This window comes from Idiotropiscis lumnitzeri, chromosome 10 (assembly GCF_059441095.1).
Source record: "Idiotropiscis lumnitzeri isolate Australia: NSW breed Sydney's pygmy pipehorse chromosome 10, RoL_Ilum_1.0, whole genome shotgun sequence".
Taxonomy (NCBI): domain Eukaryota; kingdom Metazoa; phylum Chordata; class Actinopteri; order Syngnathiformes; family Syngnathidae; genus Idiotropiscis; species Idiotropiscis lumnitzeri.
In genome coordinates this window covers 3,168,065-3,192,084 of record NC_142400.1, presented here as the reverse complement: position 1 = coordinate 3,192,084, position 24,020 = coordinate 3,168,065, and the positions used below count along the sequence as shown (strand labels likewise).

Genomic DNA, 24,020 nt, shown 5'->3' with positions numbered 1-24,020 from the left:
AGCTGCGTTTCTTGGACATAAGTCACAGTGGCGCCTTCCCTAAGTCTGGTGCAGGGGTCCACAAGAGCCCTTATCCAGCTTTTAATTATTTTATTTTTTGGTGTATCCCTATTCCAATACACATGATCAGATCATTAGTAAGGTTTGCAAAAGCCTGATAAGGAAACTGATCATTTGAATCAGGTGTGTTGCAGTAGGGATCCGTCTCAAACAGCCTGGATGGGGGATCTCGAGGAGCGGACTTGGGCACGTCTCGTCTAGTCTCAACATAAAACGATGCGAGTATAGCACCCTCTGGTGGCCAGTCCTTCACCTACATCGACAGTGACTCCCCACTGCTGCACATATTCTTTTATCCTTTTTTTTTTTTTTTTCCAAGCTAGACTTCAATGCTTCCTGTGTGACAATGTTTCCAAATTCTTTTGGTATTTTTGGAGCTGCAGTTCTGGGTGTGTGCAAAAGGGGGCAGCACAATCCCAAAAAAGTCCAATTTTCATCAGGGCTTTGCCAAGTTTGTTCTTCAGTGTTGAATACAAATGTCGGCCTCCAAGTTCTGGCCCATAAAACTTAGTGTAATGTACTTTGAACCCCTAACCCTAATTTAAATTCTACTTTGAAACCCTAATCCGAGTTTAATAACCTGCTTTCAAGCCCTAACACAAGCTTGAAACCTTAACTGTAATTTGACACCCTAACACTAATTTAAAACCCTACTTTAAACCCATAGGCCTTGTTTAGAACCCTGCTTTCAAACCCTAACACTAGTTTGAAACCCTAACCCTAATTTGACACCCTGACACTAATTTGAAACTCTACTTAGAAAACCCTAATTCTAGTTTAAAACCTGATGTTGAATTCCTAACCTTGTTATGTTGGCGCATTTCAAGAGGACGCTGCTAACAGAGTTACATAACAATATTGCTTCACGTTTAATGTTGTAGCCACAAAATCCCCCAATTTTTGTGTTGCTCGTATCATTCACACACTTTATATTGTTTTTGTGGTCTCCTTTGCATGTTTAAGCGTTTCCATCGTGACCATATTGAAGCCTTGTTGGTGCTGCTCGTAAAAGGGACATAAAAATACACAGTGGATCGTAGCAATTTATGAATCAGCCAAATCCCCCCCCCCTACGCCACCACCGCCTTTCCAGTCCACAAAAGTCATGGACTCGTATGAACCGGTCCGCGGCGGTGAGTGAAGTGAAACAAGCTTTCTCCTTTTAATTTGGACTTTCAATGTGGAACAAAGAGAACATAGAAACCTTTCCAAAAGACTTGATCCGCTGTTCGTACGCTCCTAACAAGCAACAAACGGATGCTCGAGGAGATCGTCACTTATAAACGTTTGCATCAAAAAGTCCCGACTGTGCAAAAACATCCAAACCCTGTTGCAAAGAAAGCAGCATAAGAAGTGTTGATTCGCAGTGGCTTGCACTGCCTATTTGCTCCCAGTCACAAAAAGACACCCCAGGGATCTTTTCATCTTTTTTTTTTTTTTTTTTTTAAGAGAAGACAATCTGACCATCACCTCGGACAATGCAAACGAGGATCACATTTCCAATGATCGAAACTCCTTTCGTGACTGGGAAAACCTGCCGAGTCAGCATTTAGAAGCGGCCCTACGCAACGTTTTCTCATCAAGATGGCAGCTTGGCTTCAGCGCCATCTCGGGAGGGTTTTTCTTGGTGGGATCCTTCCGAGTTTAAGTTACGGAGCTGGTTGCCACGTTGGGAATGACGGTGGTCCTGCTTTGGCTTTTGCGCCTCCTCCCGCCGCCGCCGCCGCCTCCTCCTCCTCCTCCGGGTGTATTCACTGGCCAGCCTCCCTTGGTCTTCTTCTCTGATCCGACAAAAAAAAAAAGTTTTCATTTGTGGCGGTTCGGTACACCAAATACCAGACCTTGGTTTTGTGGTTACTGCTTCGGTTAACATTCATTAAAACAAGACAACTTGATAGCAGTAAAAATGTAAACGTTTTGTTTTTAAGAATATTTACCTGCATTTTTTTTTAAATGGTGGGTCTCGTTTCATGTGACATTGGATATATTAAAGGGATAAAATGCGAAACAATACTGCTTCCAGTGGCAGATGGTCAAGCTCATCTGAGTAATCTTGAATAAGACAAAATTTCAAATATGGAAACTTGGAATAATATTGAATGATGGTGACAAATGATATGGAGCAATGCAGAATATATCGAATGATATGGACTGATATTGCACGATAGAATTCTGTGGAATGGTATTGACTAACGTGGAGCGATATTGAATGATACGGAATGATCATGGTGAAAAATTTGCAATTTTTGATACATGGGCATTTTCGGAACGTTGAAGCTGCGCATTTTGTATTTCTAATGTGAACAATATGTTGGACGTCTCATTGGAAATGAATGGATTTCTTTTCATTAAAGTTTTGTGTGTGATGTGGATTAAATATTTTTGGGGGTGATTTGGGATGATACTGAATGATTTGGAAAAATATTGAATGATGTGGAAAATAATGAATGATCTGATCTGGTCTGGACTGTGGCAATTTATTTGAGTGCAAAATGTCAAATTGCGTGAAATATGCATTTTTTCTTTGGGCTGATTTGGCTTTGCATTGAATGATATGGAGTGATACTGAATGATGTGAAATGATACAGGTGACAACTGTGGAATGATACTAAAAGATACAGGTTGATATTGATTAATAGACGGATGTGGAATGATATTGGTTAAATATGTGGAATAGATTGAAGGATCTGGACTTGACTGGGGAACGTTTTTAAATGGAAAAATTGTCGAATTGCGTGAAAAGTGCTTCTTTTTTTTTGCTCATTTGGATGAGCACTGAATGATGTGGAAAGACAATGTTTTCCTTTCAAGTTTGCCTTATTTTTGAAAATGGAGGTGTTTACTGTATATCCACATTTTCTTTAGTCGTGTACTTGTATGCCCAAAGTAATTTCGTATGTGCCATGGTTTTGAGGTGATGGTTCGCCAAACACGGGTTCTATCCCACCTAAATTGAGTATGGCTCTCGTGACCAAGCCGACCGCGGGCGAACTGTCACAACTTTGTTGTTGAATTGTTCACTTCTCCACATCCAGACTGCAAATGATTGTGGCTTGCGCAAAGTAATTTTAACCGCATCACTCTAAGAATTTTGGAAATAATCAACAAACACAAGGGTCATTACTAAACATCGTCAAGTGGAAATGAACATGAGGTGCAGCGTCAGCCGGTTATTACTCAGACTGCACTCGTTTTGTTTATCCGAGGCGGGCTAGCTCGCTACACTGACTGATGTCTGTTATGAACTTGTTATGGCTCCGTGCGCCGCCTGGAAAAAAAAGTGCACAGTGCCAAGCGCTGGACAGTGTTTAGTGCGCCGCTGACAATGCAAAGGTCATCATAAAGGTCACTTGGAATCAAAAAATTCAAAAGGTTTGACTAGTAAAAATCTAATCAACGATGTAAAAAGATCTAAAAAAAAAACTTTTTTAAAATACATAGCACAGATAAGATGACATTGTAATAAAATCAATGTTATCTAAAACATGTTTTCCTTGTAAATTATAACATCTGTACGTCAAACATCTTGTAAAAATAAATCTAAAAAATCTTGGGAAAAAAAGGTTAAGTTTTAAAATAAAATTATGCATTAAAAAATCTTGGGAAACTAATAGTCTAATCTAGTGAAATATCTAAATAATTGAATTAAAAAAAAAAAAAAGAAATATAAACTGTGGAAAAATATAAATTTAAATAAAATAAATAAATAAAATAAAAATATATATAAAAAAATATTTTATAAACATTTTTGTATCAAAGTATTGATTGATTAGTTGATCAATGGATGGATAATAAAAAGCTTTAAGAAATAATAGTCTAACAAAATAAATTCTAACCCTAAATTTTATTGATTAATAAAAAAGTCAACTAATCAATCAATCGCAGCGTATGCCACCTAGTGGTGTTTTGTAGTTACTGCAGCAATGATATTGCTGGAGTCTTATGCTTTATCTTCTGACTGAAATTCAGAAAGCAAAAATGCACTCGTTTTATTTTCAGAAAAAACTTTAGGTGTCCATCTTTTGCGTTTCCTTTATATTGTATAATGACGTAATGACTCATCTAAGAAGCAACTAATGTGCTCAAGGTGCAAGGAGTCGCGACACTCCAATCAATTTATGGTTGCACCTCGTCTCCGTGCAGTCCAAACAATGAGCGCCTGACAAATGCAATAACACGTCCAGGGAACTGTTTTTTTTCCCTCTCCCCCCTTTTTTGCGTGAGACCCCCGAATGAAGGAGAGAGGATGATGTGAGTGCCACTAAATCACGCACTGTTATACAAGCTCTGCCCTTGGTGTGTTCCACTCCCACGGACAAATCAGCAGCTGCTCCCTCACTGGGACTTCTCCTCGTCCCTGGTCAGACTTTGGACGTGTGACGCGATCTAAATAGTCTGTACATTTATTAATAATTAAAAGTGGGAGTCGTCAGAAGTGAATCGCGATTATGTGAGGGAAGACTGTAGTCTTTATAATAAAAAAAAAAAAGCATTTTCAGAGATTAAAAAGTTGTACATGAGAATAAAATCACATTTTTACAAGAAAATAATCAAATCTATATTAATATAATATTAATCTAATAATTTCAAAAAGAAATATTATGATGGTATAATTCAAGTAACACCGGATGGAAGTCATATTTTTTTTTAAATTATTTTAAGGGTCATGAAAAAAATAAATAGGACTACATTGAACCCCTCCATAATAACGAGTGCCAAACTGTATAATGGCTGATTTATATTTTGCTAGTTCTGTTATTTCCTGACAATATCATTAATACGACTGATGAGCCTCATGCGACGATGGTTCGCTTGGGCAGAATAGTTCAAATCCTGAAGACGGTGGTTTATGTAACATGGGTTCCTGATTGTGTACATGCTAGATCAGGGGTGGGCAAACCTTTTGATTGGCGGGCCAATATGGGTTGGAAAAATTTGACAGAAGGAGTAGATGGATGGAGTGTTTTGGTAACCTCACCTCATTGGAGAAAAAAAATACATTTCATTTGAAATGAAAACGAACAAAAGCATTACAACAAAATATCTGTGTTTGACACACTAGAGTATTTATATAAATAAAACATAAAACATCAACAAGATTTATTCATTTAATTTTTTTCCCAAGTTCGGCAGGCCGGATTAAAATGTTTAACGGGCCGCATGTGGCCCCCGGGCCGTAGTTTGCCCACGCTTGTGCTAGATGAATGGAATTGATACCTTATGATCCTCCCCGTAATAAGTGCATTGGCGCCATCCTGTGGCAGATATTCACAACTACAAATCCGTTTTGGAAGGTGAGCGTTGATTATTTGCAGATTTTCGCACTGCCAGACATATTTTTAAGTATGTAATTTTTTTTTATGCCACAACATAATTTATCGCAAATTTTTGGACACCCCCAAGCGATGGCTCGTGGACTCGTTTTAGAATCACTGATGTAGCGTGTCGAGAAGACGCTGATATGTGCATGTTGGCACAAGGAGGACATCTGTGATTGCTCATCCGATGACACGCTCACGCCGCATCCCGAGCCTTCGGCAGCATCGGCACTTTGAAAGTTTTTATGAGAGGGTTTATAATATTTCACCGCTAATTGTTTTCCCGGCCCCCCGAGATGAAATTCTTTCCAGGGTGAATTCACACGCAACTCATTTCTCAACGGCAGCTGTCCGCCGAACAGCCGACTTCCCTCCAGACGGAATAAAATCACATGCGTGCACTGCGGCCACAATATTAGGAACACCTGAAAAGGAGGAAAACTATTCTTGACTTGATAATGTTTGGTTTTATGGAGAATTTACCACGAGCTAAAAATTTATTGACGTACACAAACGTTCATGCCATCAATTGTATCACATTTTCCACCGGTCATTTACTGCAAAATAATTACAAAATTTTAAGATCCATCGTGGTGAGTCCGAGCCAATCAGAAGTTGAGCCGGAAATACTTTTAGGAAAAAAATGGCCTTTGAATAAGGGTGTGTAAACTTTTTATAACCGCATTTGTATCACATCAGAATGCCCAAAAAAGCCAAAGAATAAGTTAAGAGCTTTTGGAATGTGTGTATTGTGATTGTATATCGCATACTGGGGGTTGTCCCTAATATTTTGAACATCCCGCATATAAACGTGGCCACGAGCGTTCACCTCTGATGCAGGGCGTCTTAGGAACGACGCATTTCCTCCTCTCGGTTTGCGGCGCGCACGTCTGAGAGGGTCCGGCGGCCGTGGGGGTGTCCCGCCGCAGCGGTCGTCGGACCCTTGACTGAGAGCCCTTTTTGAAGCCGCACGTCTTGTTCCTCTTCACGCACGAACCCCACTGACTCCACTCAGACAGCTCGCACTCTGGAAAAGAAGGGGAGCATGAAGGAGTGAATATGCCTTTCCTGTTAAAACTAACACAAAAGATGCCGAGGTCCCTTTTCTTTCGTTGCTCTCTCACAAACGGTCCGTTTATGTCCCTCAAGCTGTCTTTACCGTTAATGCCACTAGGGGGCGCCTCATTAGATTGTTGAAATACACCGGAGGGCTCTGTGAGCAGAAGTGCCAGCATGTGGCAACCATTTTGCATTCACACAATAACAGGCAACAACAATAGATGGGTTTATTTATTATGAATTAATATTTTTTTATATATATATATTTTTTTTTATAAATAAGAATCGCTGCCTGGAGTTGAATCTGTTGTATTTAACTTTAAGTCAAATTATTTCAAATATTTCAGTACAATTTTTATTTAATTTTGCTTATATATATTTGGAAGCAGAAATTGAAAATGCAAAAAAAATAAATAAATAAGATTTTCTTTTGTCATGTTAGTTAAAACTATCAGTATGACCATGTGAAATTATCAGGGTGTTAAAAAAACAAAAAAAAAACTCCCTCTTTGGCCTCATCTTGCGCCTCTAATTTGATTTGCAAGAAACCACTGCGCCCGAGGGAAAACAACCAATCAGAGACAGGAATAGTGTTACAACGATGACAAAAAAACTTCTTAAGTTGGGGCACTTGTAAGTCACGAAATGTCTTTATTTCAAAACTAAATTACTGGTGACTCACCCACGCACTCCATGGTGTCGTTGGCGGGGTGCAGGCCTGCAGGGCAGCTCACGGAACATTTGCCACTGTTCAAATACAAGCCCCCTTTGCATTTAATGCAAAACTTGCCGTCGAAACAGGCGTCGCAGTCAATTTCACATTCTGCAAGACAGAACGAGGAACAAATGACTTCAAAACACGCGTGCAGGTTGCCGTTGGGTGAGCACGTGAACGAGAAGAAGCAACTTTAGCCTTTGTTCCTGCACCGGACAACGCGTCGTGTAATTAAAGACATCAGACAAACGCCGACGCGCTCCTTCCTCACTGAGCCGGCGTCGGCGTCGGAATGCGGCTTTCCAGCAAGAGGGTTGATCAAAAGTGAAATCTTGCGATGTTCCGGCCCCCGATGCCAATTGGCACCTATTGGGGGGGAATTGTTTGTGTTTCTGTGATGAGTTTAAAGAGCGCTGACTCAGCTGCGTGTGGCTCGTCGCCACCGTGACGCAGGATCTAAACACAGCGCAGTGTTTAAAACAACAACATTTGTTTAAATGAATGATAAAGTCATTCCCAAGTGAAAGGGAAGTTTAACGGGGTGCGACGATTTTGTGGGAGATGCTTGGCTACTGTAAAGTTGTGATCGGCCCATGTCGTCTCGCATTCGGCGTCAAATGTGACATTTAGCCGGGGGGGTAGTCTGAAGTTTTCAAGAAAAAAAATGTTTTTTCAATAAAATCATTTTTTGGGGCGGGGTGGTCTTGCATAAGTGGCTCGGTGACTCACTGGTTGGCACGATGGCCTCACAGTGCAGAGGTCGTGGGTTCGATTCCGGCTTCAGCCTTCCTGTGTGGAGTTTGCATGTTCTCCCCGTGCCTGCGTGGGTTTTCTCCGGGTACTCCGGTTTCGTCCCACATTCCAAAAACATGCATGGCAGGTTGATTGAACACTCTCTAAATTGTCCCCAGGTGTGAGTGTGAGTGCGAATGGTTGTTCGTCTCTGTGTGCCCTGCGATTGGCTGACAACCCGTTCGGGTTGTACCCCGCCTACTGCCCAAATACAGCTGGGATAGGCTCCAGAAATAAATTCTGAATTATATTTCCGGAGGGGACTTTGTCCATCCCCCCAAAAAAAAAGAATAAGGCATTAGAAACATATTCCGTAATTTCTATCAGCATATCCACGAGGGAAGTTAATCTCAAATTAAATAAAATAAATGACAGATGCATAATTATTTTCAATATAAACACCTGGTTCGGCCGCCGGATTCACCTATTCTCTGATTTCTTTTTTTAATATTTAAAAAAAACAAATCTTTTCTATTCGTAATTTTGGGCGGGAGCAAACACATTTTTTTTATGTAAATCGCTAATGGCAGTTGATCCCCATTTTTTAAGACATTTTGTGGTCCACAACTTTTTTCCCCCCGCTTTTTTTGTCTATTGCATTTATAATGACCATCAATAAGATTCAGATTTTCACTCATCGCCTGCCAAATAGCGTCAATCCACTGCATTAAAATTGAATAAAAATGTCAAAAAATGAAAAGAAATCCAACTGGAAATACGTGCGAAAGCGATCACATAGCAAACATGGATTGTGGCTTTCTTTGGCATTTGCCTTTTAAATGAGGTCCAAATGGAAAACACAGATGTTCCCTCCTGAATTAAAAAAAAAAACAAGCAGACAACAATACATGTGTAAACTTTCACTTGAGAATTGCGTTCCAAGAGGTAAGCAGAAGCAGACGAGCTGCACACTCAGCTGCTGGCTCCCATCGACGACAAAATACGGGAATGCCGCCCTCACAAACTTTTTATTTTTTTTTTGGGCTGCAGATAAATACACAGAGCTTTTATTTTTTTCTTCTTAAAACAATAACAAATTGACATTTGCGAGAACTAAACATATCAAGCGAGCTGCACTCACGGGAACATCTGTTGTTGCCTCCCTGGATCCTCATGCCAAAGTATCCCGTGGGGCAGGAGGCCAGGCACACGCCCACTTGACTGATGTTGCTGCGCACCAAATAGATGAAGAGTTTGGCCTTGCATTTGATGCAGCCGTTGTACTCGGAGCAGCGCTCGCAGCCTTTGGAGCACGATGGCAGGCCCTCGCCGCTCACTGGCAAAAAAAAAAAAAAAGAATAAAACAATTTTGATCACATCACATTTAAAAATGGTTGAGAAAAAAAAAATCGTTTGTTTACAGTCGACCTGTTAAGACAACATTGTGATGTTTTCATATTTTACTGGCATGCCTGTGTAGAGCAAAAACAGATGAAAAAGAATTTTTAAAAAAAATTATACAGCTCTGGAATAAATTGTGAAAGACTCATAATGATCAGTTTCTCAGATGTGGAAAAATGAAAACGTTTGTTCTATTCTGTATAATTTTGACAAAATAACTCACTAATTCAAACTATTGTTAATGAAAAATGTTAAAAGGAACAAAACATTTAGATTATTCTTGGGCGGGGGGTTATTTACTGCAGCGTTTTAAGTTAAAACTCAGATTTATTTTCATGGAAATGACAAAAGCAGATTTTTCTTGAAAAGGGTTTGCTTTTTCTTATTTTGTAATACGTTGCAATATATTTTTTAAGACAATAAGTCACGTTTATTATGAAAAAAAATGCATTAATTAAGTTTTTACATAGTCATGTTAATATGATTCCTGTTTTGGGGGCAAAAATTGTATGGCATATTTAAATTTATTTTTTACATGTGTGAAGTCAAGTCAGATTTTTTGGGGAGGAAAAAAAATAAATAATCCATTTTATTCAAGATTTATTTATATTTTAATGAAAAACTGGATTTTATTTCCTCCCAGACAAGTACGATAGTTTTAATAATATAAATATGACATATTTTCTGGAGGAAAAAAAATATGATTGGCATATTATAAAATAGAGCAACAAAATTATTTGCTGGGCATAAAATGTCGCAATCTTGAGCATATTAAATCACGGGAATTTTCCTATTGCCTTTGTCGCTGTCAAATCAATACCGTGATTGTCCCACCACGTCAACTTTGTCACGTCTCACATGTCAATTCACGCACGCAAAAATGGCAAACATTCGCCAAACAAAAGTCTTAGTTGGGAGCAGTCATCCTTGCGGTCGCATCCATGCCGACCAAAAAGAATCTTATTGTGTTGACGGGAAACCACGTCAATGGGTCGTAGCCCGCATCCGTTTGTCCATTTACGGAATCAAATGAATACCAGTGAGTGTGAGATCCTGACGACAAACCAGAAACACGTTCATCAAGTTTTGCCACTTTCTCAGAACGCATCGCGCTCTTCCCGCCGTCGGGATGCAGAAACGGCATTGGTGGCCCGGCGTTGGCGAGACCTCCTGAAAATGCTTTGAACAACGTCTTTGTACGTTCACGTCGGGCTCGTTATCAACCCGCAGAGACAAACGGAGACAAACTCCTTCTCAGATGTCGTTGAGATTTCGACCTGAATCGCACACGGTACCGTCCGCAACGTTTTGTCTTGTCTCGCGTGTTTACTCTCGATTGCTGACTCACAAAACGGGAACAATCGGCAGCACGCAGGCGACAATGAGCATCAAATCAAAGTCAGATGTGAAACAGCTGTTTGCTAAAAATGTGTGAAATATGCTAACCTCGGAATCTCGGTTCACAAACTCTTCACTTTATGAACATGATTCTTAGCTTAAAAGCACAATAGACTTGGAAAAGTGGTTTGGATTTATAAGACGCGAGCGTATCGGATCAAACGGAATCGTTTTATTTCAAAATGTTTCAAGATCGTCTTTTATCTTTGAAAGAAGTGCCACATTCACAGCACTGACAAGTTAATTCATTCATCCATCCATTTTCATAACCGCCTTATAGACGTAAAACTGATTACAAGAAACTAGTAATCGTATTTTCAAATCGTAATTCCACTGGATGCAACCAAATTGAACCGGTGAATAAATAACGATTTGAAAACCGTCCCCTAAAAATGAGGGATATGGCCATGCTTAACTTACTTTTTTCACCTCGGCCACCCCAAGCAAGAAGAAAATAATTTGCGCACCGACCACCCCCCCCCACCCCATCCACTCTCTGCCACAATTCAAAATTTTCCCCCAATTTTTGTTGCAAAACAAACCGAAACCGTAGAGTTAATACTCGCTACGCAATGGGCAAGGAGAGTGCCACTGCTAACTACTGGAGTGGAGGTGCAATTACACGTCATCGTAGTACAGCGGGGAAAAAAGGGTCACACGCACCCCCCTCAGCATTGCATCATTGATCCATTTTCTGCACTTAGGTTCGTGCGCGGGTGTGCTGGCCAAACTTTCAACTTCCCCAAGCCATGACAATGCAGTCGTCATGAAGCTCGCTATTCAACATTGACGGCGGCAATCGCATGGCGCACCGGGGTGTTCATCCCAAAAATATTCACACCGCGACACAGATGGCTGCAAGCGGTGGCGGGCGCGAACGTACTCGACGGCGCGGAGCCGCACGTCTGGACGGTAAGAAGCTGATATCGCTCTGCTTACGTTATCTGCACAAAACTTGAACATAGCTAAATGTTTGAAAACTACAACCAGTCGCTACCGGGGGTTCGTGTGCACATTCATGCTCTTGTCCACTTCAGCCTCTCCAAGTAACAAAGCGATTTGCATTTATTTTATTTTATTTTTTTTGTGGAGGTGATCATGATTTTTGCTCATATGAGCGCAAGTTGGATCCAGAATTTGGTGAACAGCGCAGGTTGAAGTGTAGTCACGTGCAACTGAAATTTGATGGCGATGAGTCGTCACCGTGACAACCAAACAATATTGCAACGCTTGCCTCCCTGCTGTGACGGGAAAAAATATAACAAGCCGAGCTGTCATTTTTACACGCAAAGCTATTATGTAAGTGGCAAAGTTCAGCAAGTGTCCTTTAAATTAAATGATGGCATCTATTTATAGCGGGGGCAAAGAGAGTGTGGCTATTTTCTACACACTTCACTATTTCACTACATACTGTATATAATTCTGAATTTTCTCAAGTACGTATTGTTTAAAATCAGGGCCCTTTTGGCACGGCCACCACAATTTGGCTCGGCTCCCCGCCCAAAAAGCTTTCGTGTCAAACCCAGTTGAGTCGAAATAATGAAAAAATAGCAATGTGCCTGCTACTAATTTTGGTATTTCTTTAATTCTGTGTACATTGTCTGCCATCCAGGTCATTGTCTTTTCCAAAAACGGATACAAGCCAACTGGACACTTTTTTTTTTGTTGAATTTGTTTTGTTTTGTTTTTTTAAACTTGTTTCCTGAAATTATTCAGAAATTACTAAGGCAATCATGCGGTGAGGCTAACAAAATGTTGTCTCGGTTCATATGCTATTTTTGGCTCCCGAATAGTCTTGGCATGGACGCGGAGGGCGCAATTGTGCTTTTTCTCGCACTGCGTAAGCATTGTTGGCTCTGTTCGTCACACTTTACATGTATCTTTTTTTTTTTTTTCCTTGAAATTAGCTCTCGGTATCGCTCCAAATAAACTGAAAACTGCTAGCAATTGTGTGATTAGGAGGCGGAATTGTATTCCTGCTGGGGTAAAAAAACAACAACATGGAACTCATGAGAAACACAAGAATGGTGCTTGTGTTTATGACGTCGCATCCAAGCGTGGCTGCCGAAATCCACCATCGGTACGATTGCTATGTCATAATTAAATCGGATTTGTATAGCATTTTATACGTTGGTGCCCACAAATACGCCGATCCGATACCAGTGTTTTAAGGCAGTACCGATACCAGCATCGGTATCGGAACAGCACTCAGACCTACGTGACTGGGATTCATTTTAAATCATTTTTGAGATCTTTGTCATGTAAACGTAACCTGACTGAGAGTCGCTCACCGTGGTGCAAAGCACAAAATTTCTTGCTGTACTTAGTTAGATTTTTGCGTTATCTGTGCTTGATTTGAGTCTTTATTTTACTGACAACTTTTTACTTTTACTGGCTTCGTTTTAAAAAAATATCCGCAGTTTGCTTTCTACTCATTACTTTGTCCAAATTGGCTTTTTCAGCCTCTGTGGATGGATGACACAACATGAGATATAAATAGAGACGAGGTGAAGTCAAGCGCTGTTGGGATCTTGCGAGCTGATAAATGCAGGCAGCGCAGAAACAATGAGGAAACACTGATGACAACCGCAACAGATTCGAAGAAGCGATATTCTCCATCCCCACACATGGCCTTATTTAAGAAAATTGTTTCATGTTGTTTGCTCCAAGAATGATTTGTGGTGAATGCACTATGTCCTGTACCAGCCCAAATAAACACCCGCATCTGGCATTCAAAAAGCATAAAGGTAAGTTTTTTTTTTAATTCTATTTCAGTTTTTATCATGAGCTATTTTTTTATTCTTTATTTTTTGCTAATCAATTAGCAAAGTTTATCTGTTCAGATGGTATCAAAAGCTTAAGCTAACACTAGCTAGCTAGTTTTCCGTCTTAGCTAGCTCGTTTTTTGGCTTAGCTAGCTTGTTTTTCGGTTTAGCTAGCTTGTTTTTTGGCTTACCTAGCATGTTTTTTGTCTTAGCTAGCTTGTTTTTCGGTTTAGCTAGCTTGTTTTTCGTTTTAGCTAGCTTGTTTTTTGGCTTGGCTAGCATGTTTTTTGGCTTAGCTAGCTTGTTTTTCGGTTTAGCTAGCTTGTTTTTTTGGCTTAGCTAGCATGTTTTTTGGCTTAGCTAGCTTGTTTTTCGGTTTAGCTAGCTTGTTTTTTGGCTTAGCTAGCATGTTTTTTGGCTTAGCTAGCTTGTTTTTCGGTTTAGCAAGCTTGTTTTTTGGCTTGGCTAGCATGGTTTTTGGCTTAGCTAGCTTGTTTTTCGGTTTAGCTAGCTTGTTCTTCGGTTTAGCTGCCTTGTTTTTTGGCTCAGTGCTAGGCAATTTAATAAAAGAGAGAAACATTGCCAACCAAATCGTGCGAGTGACTCAATGTGGCCATCCTTGATGGGACAAGCCAAAAATAAATAAATAAAATAAACACAACATTGTTTTGTTCTTCAGTACATTTCAGTCAACTCTGGTCACTCACCCCGTCTCTGCCTTCTGGTCTTGAAAGGTTTCGCAACATCGGTGTCACCCATGGAACTGAGGAAGACCATCGCCAGCGCCACCAGTCTCAGCTGCATAGTCCCTGTTAGTTTCCCGGCCACGAAGGTTCCCCGGCCGGACTAAGTGGGGCAGAGGAATGGGTCGCTTCCTCTGCGAGACAGGTAAATCCGTTGCTTCTTAGAGGTGGATAGATGATCAGTCCTCTGTCACTCCGTCTTCATATTCCACTTTGTCGTTCGGTATTGTAAAAGCAATACGGAGCTGGAGCCTGTCGAACATCTGGCGTTTCAACCCATGAAGCTCATGGGATGGCTGCTCTTTCCTCTTTTCCTCTTCCTTGTCGGTGGTCAGAGATGGCGGGTCCTAACAAGTTGACTGACGCCTGGCCGTTTGATCGAAGGATGGACGCATGCTCCTCATGACAAGCTGCAAAGGCACAATTGGAAATAATTAGGAAAGGGTTTTGGGGTTGGACATGATTAATTTGGTGTTTTCCGTGAAGCATTGCGGTGTATGCACTGCTAATTTCCCACTAAACCGTGCGGTCAAACTCAAACTTGCACACATATTCGACGACTTAAACTTCAAGGTACAACTCTAGGGCAGTTAACGGTTTCGAATTTGAATCGCAGACTTTCTGTGTGGAGCTGGTATCATCTCTTGTTCAGCACTCTTCTCGAGAACAAGCGCGTTAAGGTTAAAGAAAGACTGAACAAACTCCGAACAAAACACAAACCCAACTCAGACCAGGTTAAACTGAAAAAAAAAACAAAAAAAAAACCTTAACCCCTAGCTAACTCCTAGCACAAGTGTAGCAAAGGTTTTAAAGTCTCTAAACCCGGACTTTAAACTCCAAACCGTAACCCAGCATCAACCCAAACGAGACCACAACTGTAGATTGAAGGCTATAGATTGCGCATTCCTTCTTCCAAAATGAGTCCTAACCAGAACACCTCCGGAACCCAAACCCGGTTTGGTGACCCAAGCTCCTAAACCTAACACAACCTTTGGTCTCAACCAGATCAATTAAAAAAAAGTTTAATTGGGTAAAAAAAAAGTGCTTTGCTGCCATCTTATGGTATCTATTGAGAATTACAAATCTTTTAGAGGGACGCCAGTTGCTCACAGATTTTCAGGGAGCGATGTATCGGTGCCCAGAACTCGCATATCCAATAATCCTTGGCGTTCTATTTTCTATCCTTACCGTAAGTCGACCCCCCTCCAAAATTCTTTGCAATAAAATTTTGTATGCCCCTTTACTAGTCAAAATATGGCATTTTGATTAATTTGCCATCTCAGGGGTCGGCCATTTTGTCACTTCTGTCGACTGAAAATTACGTCGCAGTTGCTCAGAATTCAGGCAACGACATATCACGGCTCACCTGTTATGTGAAACTGTGCCATGATTGGTCGTTAGCTGAGCCCGGAGCAACTGTGATATCATTTTCAGTCGACAGAGAGTGACAAAATGGCCGCCTGTTGAGATGGCTAACAACGAGTGGATTTTACTGCTTTACTCATTTCCCGCAAACGCAATATTCATCAGAATGTCATGTTTCCACTCGTGGGCCTGCATTCAACATTTCTTGTCAAGAAAATTTTGGATTTGAAGATCGCGCTCTGACGCATTCCGCTTAGCAACAAGCAGCCAATTAAACGAGAGATGAGCCAAAGGGGGGATAAAAATGACAGCAATCTTGTTTACATACATCATTAATTTGCTCAAATTAGTCTTCATTTATGAAGTTTTGTCATGAATCAGGAATTGATGTTGTCTCTATGAACTACGAGATAATCATCTCTTATCAACAACCTCCAACATGCTTAGCAACATTAGCCAAATACCAAACAACCACAAACAGACACTATGCAAAACTATATTTGGACTTGGATGATGACCGGAGTGTGTTTATGCTCGGAATATTAATTGTAGTCAAAACACATTCAGGACAGCTTTAGTGGTGAGGTCGGAGGTGTATTTACAGCTCGGGTGTGACGAGGAGACCCAGAAGACGCGAGGACCCCGACCGACAATGGGTGGTCCTTCCATGCAAACGTGATAATGAAAGCGAATGAAAACCATATTTGGCTGTTGCGTTTGGTGCCGGATGACATTGTGTCCCCGGGTGCATCAAAACATTCCAACACAACAATGACACAAATCCAAAGTCAATACGTGAGCAAGGATAGATAATGATTTTTTTTTTTTACATTTAGCAATTCACCCAAGTGGATTCACCTAAAGAGTCATGAAGAATATGTGCGTGTATTTATACACTCGCATGTATGTATTTATGTGTGTATTATTAGTTTTGTGACCATCTCTGTAAGGTCACCTTAACTGTGCTGGAAGCCATTCATAAGTAATAACAATAAAACTATTTATCAATAAAAATATAATCATCATCATCATACATTAAAATAATAATTTGGATATTTGTGACAGAATTTTTTTTTTTAATTATTACAGTAAATTTTAGAAATGTGAAACCAAAAATAATGACAATCCAAAATTAATATTTTGCATTTGTTACTTCTTTATTCTTTATTATAGTGTGTTATATATAGTCAACCAAAAATCAAGTCATATTGGATGTAATCAATTAGAAAATAATTATTATAGAATAATGAATCATAATGTGAAGCCACATTACAGTCCTAATTTATGTATTCAAATATTATTACTAATATGAGAAATAATAATAATATTATTATGATTATTTTTATTATTATAAATGCTAATTCTATAATAATTCCAAATATTTATAGTACTTAATTAGAATATTTTGCAATGCATGCCAAATTATTCACGTTATATTGATGTGTATTTGCATCATGACTTGGCCACACCGTTTTTCCAAATCCGACCAAATAAATGCTCATGGTGGAACGCACGTGTAATTAATGATGCATTACTCTCTCTATTCATTAAAGCAAGTCCTTTTGATAACCCATCAGGGATATTTAGCCCTTGCTAAACGCTACTCTGTCTTAATAATAAAAACACATCAGAGACACCCTTGGGCTCCAGGTCATATTTACAAGCCGGAGCCAGAAAAAATGATGCAGCACCTGTTTGTTACTTAAAAGGTGCTGGCTGGAGAATAACAGTTGAGTAACTCCTCACTTGTGCCAGAGCCTCTTTTATAACGCCGCATAAACCTTGATGTTCACCAAACTGCCTCGGCACGGCCCGGGATGAGCGATAAAGTAAGCGGGCTATGACCGAAGGGGCGCCGGCTCATGGCTAATAATTCCTGCGATGACTTCAATGCACGCGATTTGTCCGTACATTTATGTGACAGTAATTCCCCCCCCCCCAAAAAAAAACGTAACCTTACTCTTTCAAAAAAAAAAAAAAGCCGTTGGGGCTTTGTGAAGCTCCTCAAAAAATCCAGGGATTAAATTGTCGTCTTTGTAAAGCCAAGTGCGATGCATTCATTATTCCAGCACTCAAAGCGAATCGTAACTCGCGACTGATGTTTTTTTGCGCCACGGACCCGTTTCACCTGACAACATATTATATATTACCAAAAGTTTTCGGCTCACCCGCCTTGACCCACATCCGAATTGAAGTCCCATGCCTTTCCTAATCCATCCACTTTGATGTAAAGTCGGTCCACCATTTGGAGAATCAACAGCTTCAAATATGTCCACAAGGTTTACAAGTTGTGTTGATGGGAATTTGGATCATTCTTCCAGAAGCGCATTTGTGAGGTCGCACACTGAAGAAGGCCTGGCCGTCAGTCTCTCACTCATCCGGACTCTGATAAGGCAAATCAAGTTCATCCACGGCAAAGCGTTTTTGACCTCGCAAAACAACTGTTCCCACCAAGTTGGAACTGTCCAAAATATTGCTCTCTTAGTTCAGGTGAAAGAAACTCTGAATGTTCCAGGGTGCTGAGAAATTTTGGACAACACGCCACGCTCCCGACGTGACCTCAACCCGCTAAATCACCAACGCGATGAATCGCGCAGAAAATGCAATCCAGGCCTTCTCGTCTGGCGTCTACGGTGGCTGGTAAGAGCGAAACAAAAATGATAAATTGTGAAAAAACTTTTACATTGAATAAAATAAATTAAGATTTCAGAAAAAAAAATTAACAAAAGACAAAAAAAAAATTCACATTTCAGAAAATTAGCAAAAACAAATGAAGAAAAGCCGAAACCTGAAAGCATTTCGGCTGTTGTTAATTTGTTTTCTGGAACGTTAGTTTTTATTTATTTTTTTTTTTATTTTATTTAATTTTTTTTTACACTTACCAGCCACCGTAAGCATCAGTGTGTCTCTCCCAGAAGAATGGTCACAACATTCCGATAAACGCACTCCTCAACCCTGTAAACTGTTACAGATGAAAAGGATTGACCGAAGCCATAAAAAAAAATCCTTGTGGTTTAAAATGCAGATGTGACTTGAGTTCACATACGACAAATGTCAAGGCAGGTGAGCAAATCGTCATTGAAATGAACAACAACAAAAACGCAAGTGCTCTTGTTGTAATTAGCAGAAGCCATGTGTTTGATTCTCGTAAACGAGACGGTCCCATTGGAGTCTTCTTTCTTTTTCTTTCTTAATTCAAAAAACTCCAAACGCTTGCTTTTGTGTTTGGGCTCCATGCGCCAAATCCGTTTTGATGGCTTCATTGCCTGATTCGCAAGCCTGTTGCGAAATGTTATACTGAGCCGCATCGAGCAGTTGATCGAGATATCGAAAATATGGAAGCATCTCTGTTTTGGAATCGCTGTTAAAAATTTATTCTCACTAGCTTTGAACTCACCTTGAAAGTTGACTTTCTTTATGATTCGTTTTTTTTTTTTTTTGGGCGTCCTTTCTCGTTTAATTTAGTTTTCTATTTATGCCTTTTCTGTAATTAGCGTACAGCATTTTAGTCCTCGGTGTTGATTTGAAAGTGCTTTCCGAATAAAGATTGATCAGATTGATATGAACGAGGGATAAACCCAACCATGAGAAAGATAGATGGCCAGCATTGTTTTCTTAAATCCGGCTTTATTTCTTTGAGAAGTTGTCGCCGCTTCTTCTCATTCATTATTTGGCCTGATCCCAAACCAAATCTCAGTTTTTTTAATTCAGCCTTGACAACTTTTAGGTTTACTTTTTCGAGTTCAGCCGTGAGAGAGTCTCTTGTGGATGCACTTTGTTTTCAAACTAAAACTCCTTTCAGACTGATCGATAAATATTTTGATAACTTGATAAAAGAGGAAAGGCGGCGGTCGATCGATACATACTCACACTATATGATCACACAAGTCCAAAATACACAACCGCGTCTGCCCCCCCCCCCCCAAAACGAGTCCGCTTCCTTACTCTATTATGGCGCACCTGCGTAATGAGATGTGGTGGCACCCCTCTTGTTTGCAAAACCTTCCCTCTTCAAGTTGGATTGTTAAGTTCCCGCCACCTTCACGCCGAGTTAAAAAAAAAAAAGATATTGGACGTCTTTAGCCGTCAATGGCAGTAAATGAGTTCATGTCATGCTTGTGCTCCCCTTACAGGAGCTTAGTCCTTTTTTTTTTTTTTGTCACTTGCCCCTCCCTGATGTTTTTCTTTTCATATGTGAAAATGGGGAGCTGTAAGAGGCGACCCAGTGGTCCCGCTCTGTATCCCCCCCACCCCCTGTTGATCATTGTTTCGTGATGTCTTTGATGTGACGGGTTGTGTCTGGTTCCCATTTTGCTAGAATAACAATAAAGCTACAGTATTCTGATTTTCATTCTACTTCTTTATTTATATAAGGAACCGTTACTGTCCGCAATAACCACAGCCCCCCCCCCCAAAAAAAAAAAACTGTCTGACTTCCATTTTCTTACACTTGTCCAATCCCATTTACAAAGTCAGAACAAACAGTCATTCACGTAACACAAATGCAGGGTCACTCAAATATTTTGTCTTTTGGTGTGTGGCCCCGTTCCTATAACCAGGGACCCGGGACCAGCCCACAGCCCTGTGGTTGCAGACCTCAGCTCTAACCTACTGATTCATCCCCTAAACCGAAAATGTCAAACCCTAAGCCACCAACCCTACCCTAAGTTTTTCCACCGCAGCCCATAGTGGTCTATTGGTAAGCATGTCTGCCTTCACAGTCGTAGGAGTTCAATTGTGTCAATTGTGATTAAAATGTCGTCTTTTAATGAAGGAGAAGAAAAATACGGAGTAAAGGTGTAGACCACAACACGGTGCCCGTGTGAGTCATTTGTTAGTCATCATTTGTGATCAGAAGGTCTCATGTTCGTGTTATGTTTTGCATTAGCGCTTGCTTTCAAACAGCATGATAGTTTATGCGAAAATCACCATCGCTGTTGTTTATACTCCTGAGATGCAAAAGTCACGGAATTGCCATTCCGCCTTTTTGATCATTTTCCTTGACAGCTATATTGGAGCGGGTTCCATTCCTCTGTGACCAAAAAAAATGTCCTCAAAGATATTCTCATCTTCGATATGAAATTGTTGTGACATATGTTTGTCATGTGGACACCAGAAGTGAAGATAGTAGCTTTTAATCAGGCGGATCAATAAATGAATGGGAAGTCAATGTTCCAAATTTTGCCTCGTCAAATTTGGTATTTGTGAAATGAAAGCCACAATGAAGAAAACTTGTGGAGGAACATGTGGTGGCGGCGTTGGTTGAATCGTCTTCTCATGCTATTAACATCCATTTCATCAAATGTACAATTTTGGCGTTTCCACTGAAGATTTAATTGAAGTTAAAAGGAAATCCACGACAAGAACATTACTGGCCTATTAAACCGGGTACAATTTTGTCATTATTTTTTTTTTCTCTCACATCGGAACCAATCTTTTTTTTCCAAATGTTAGACTCCAATCGACGTTTCTCTTCTTTCTGCTCTTAGCATAAGGTCATAGCGTGTGATATATTCCAAAAGACCAACGCAACACACCACACATGCACCCTAAAAGCATAACGCAGCTAAATGTGAAAATCTGCAAAATAGAACAATGTAATTTTCTAAATGCTTGAACCCATTTTAAAAAAAAAATGTATTAGGACACGCAAAATACAATTCCAAGCTTCATTACTTTTTGTGTTTCTCTTCCCCAATCAAGTCAAAAGTGCATTGGCGGCTGTGTTTTACTTTTCCGACATGGGAGAGCATTAAAATCAGTATGTATCCTGTAAAAATCCATAAAAAGTTTCAAGTTGTCTTGTAAAACTTTTCCACTCAGTTTCCAATGCGAGCAATGGAAACAACAACGTAGATGGTAACTTAGCATGGTTAGCAACCTCCTCCGCTAGCACTTTGTTCATGTTTTACCCTGGCATGCTAGCCACTTGCATTGGACAATTCTGCCACTTTGTTGCCAGCATGTTTTTTAGAACAACCAGAAGACCTCTAGCATGGTTAGCGAGCTAAGCTGCTCTTCTACCAACTCGTTCCGCCGTCATTATGTCCAACCCGTGTCCGTTTTCGGTCAGAGCAAGCTAGCTTGATACAAGACTAGCCAATGTGGGCGGGAAAAAAAACATGACAACAAACCAATAAGTTACTTACAGCTAAGCAAGTGACTCGGCTTATTCACAAACTGATCAACTGCAGTTGTGAAACGGCTTGACGTCCACATGTTCCGTTAGTTTTCTTCGCCGTTAGCCTTGAATTCTAAAGTTAATTCTATTTGATGACAGGAGAATAAAACTCACACAGAATTTGTTCAACCCTTTTCCATGATTTTTACCATTATATGTCTCTACCAAATCACAGACAAGCACCCGCGTCATGTACGCTAACCGGACATGTTAGCTTAGCATGCTAGCATCTCTTCCGCCTCGCTGTTTTCATGCTCCAAATCGCTTTCCTCATGCTCTTATCTCCAGTTGAAGCTTGTGCTTAGTTGAGAATGACTCAAATCTAGCAATCACAGACTTAGCATCCCCTAGCATCCGCTAGCAACTGTTCTGCTTTGCTGTTTTCCTTGATCCCGTCCGCTTTCTTCCTGCTTTTATCTCCAGTCAAACCTTAATTGACGAATCTGTCCGAAGTCGATTGATCTCACGCGTAATTTGCTAGCTTAGCAACTCTATGTGCTTTTCAACTATGCTAATATCAATCCAGCCATTTTCCGAATTTGTAATAATCAACCAGTGATGAACCTGGACATTTATTGCGGAACAGTGTAAAAGTAAAGACGTATTGTTGCCTAATTTGAGTTACACTAAAGTTTCAAAGTATTCAAAAAAGCTCTCAGTATGATTAGTACAAACTTACACCACAATAATAAACAGTGAAAATTAATCTCTGACAGTGCCAACATACAACAAAAGAGCTGCTTGCGAAACGAGGAAAGAGTCATAAATATATAAAAAGGAACAACCCACCTGTGCATTAGCGTCCACTCGTCACACTTTATTTAATTTACCCCAAAAAATAAATAAATGGAAAAAAAAAAAATCAGCAGCTTCTTCCCCCCCAAAAATCAAAAATCAATCAAAAAAATATTCCCCATAAGGAATACAACTCTGCTCACGAAGGAAATTAAATTTAATGACACCAGAATGTCACAAAAGTGCTGCAGTGCTTGAAAGTTGGTTAAAAAAAAAAAAAGATTTAAAAAACAAGAAAAAAATAATATTCCCATTGGACTGAGGAAGGCTGGTGTTTTTCCCTTTTCTCTTCCGTTTTCAGTATTTGCATTTTGATTGAATTGTCAATTTAATGACGCTTCCCCGTGGCTTTAAATTCAAAGTTGCTGGAGCCGTCAGCTGCCTCCAACTGCTGCGACTCGGTGGAGTGTGAGTGAGTGAGTGAGCGTGAGATAGAGGTGATATTTGCATCCAAAGCTCCAGGCTGCCAGGACCTGCGGAAGCCTCGCCCACATCGAAGCAACAATCTGCCCTGCACTCTAATTTAACTACTAATCGATTACTTTTGTATCAAATTGAATTGTAGAGCTTATGAATGTTTTGTATCCATATTAAAAAAAAAAAAAAGAATGACATGGATGTTTCAAGTAGCCTGATAGCATCCGTAACTGCTAAACCAATCAAACAGTCATTACACACCCTCTTAACTTCATGTTTTGAACATAGGAGTGCATCCGTGACACCGTTTGTGGATTAATTTAAATAAATAATTTTTTTAAAAAAAGACATCCTCCTCCACAGAAATGATTAATTTGTGGTTATGGTGAGTGGCTGTTAGCCAGTAGAGGGAGCTATGGAGTCAAGGCACGACTCACCACTCATCCTATGCCGGGGGGAGAACACGCAAACTCCACACAGGAAGGCCACGATTCAAACCCACGAACTCTGCGCTGTGAGGCGGACGTGCTAACACGTCGTCCACCGTGCCGCCTATGACTCTGAATGACGTCTGAGAAATTGCACTGTAACGCAAAGTAAGCTTGAAAAGAGCTTTCATATTTGACATCTCATCGTCCATCATCCAATCTCGAGGTACCACAACAATATTACGAACTACATCACAAATGACAAAATTGTTATTTACCGCACTGATGAGGAGCATTTGTCCAAACCTCATCTCCATTTCAGAACGTGACATTTATCCAGCCGCTGCGCGAAACGACTACTGCTCCCGCTGATAGATTTATCTTGAGAAAGTTACGCCACAGTCTGTTTGTTTTTCCTCATCTCGTGGCCAAGCGAGGGGGGGGGGAAGAAAAATTGCATTTTAAAGCACGGCTGCACATCATCACTTGATCTCTGTGGCTTCCACTCAAGCATTTTGATGCGTGCGATGACAGAAAAATAGACGCACATGTGAATTCGGCCAAGCACACTCGAGTGAAATACGAGGACGTTTTATATATCATTTAGCCATCCCGCTGTTTGTGTGGGTGTGCGTGTGTGTGG

General features: G+C 40.3%; 1 protein-coding gene across 1 annotated transcript; it reads right to left on the bottom strand.

The window, feature by feature from the left end:
- Window positions 1-1,683: 1,683 nt before the first annotated feature.
- rspo1 (R-spondin 1) lies at window positions 1,684-22,660 on the bottom strand. Its single transcript, XM_088305933.1, has 7 exons — window positions 22,527-22,660; window positions 14,156-14,601; window positions 11,671-11,676; window positions 9,026-9,220; window positions 7,120-7,260; window positions 6,208-6,405; window positions 1,684-1,841 (listed from the first exon to the last, which is right to left on the bottom strand). The coding sequence occupies exons 2-7, from the start codon at window positions 14,250-14,252 to the stop codon at window positions 1,705-1,707; spliced, it is 774 nt and encodes a 257-aa protein (XP_088162059.1). The 5' UTR covers window positions 14,253-14,601; window positions 22,527-22,660; the 3' UTR covers window positions 1,684-1,704.
- Window positions 22,661-24,020: the final 1,360 nt, after the last annotated feature.

What these genes read in the sequence shown, in the direction of transcription:
- rspo1 (XM_088305933.1), bottom strand. Translation starts at nt 14,252, where the DNA reads ATGCAGCTGAGACTGGTGGCGCTGGCGATGGTCTTCCTCAGTTCCATG. An exon ending in CGACACCATGGAGTGCGTGG is followed by an intron (nt 6,406 to 7,119) that starts GTGAGTCACCAG and finishes CTTCTTTTCCAG; the next exon opens with AGTGCGAGCTGTCTGAGTGG. An exon ending in TAAGACGCCCTGCATCAGAG is followed by an intron (nt 1,842 to 6,207) that starts GTGAACGCTCGT and finishes TTGTCGGATCAG; the next exon opens with AGAAGAAGACCAAGGGAGGC.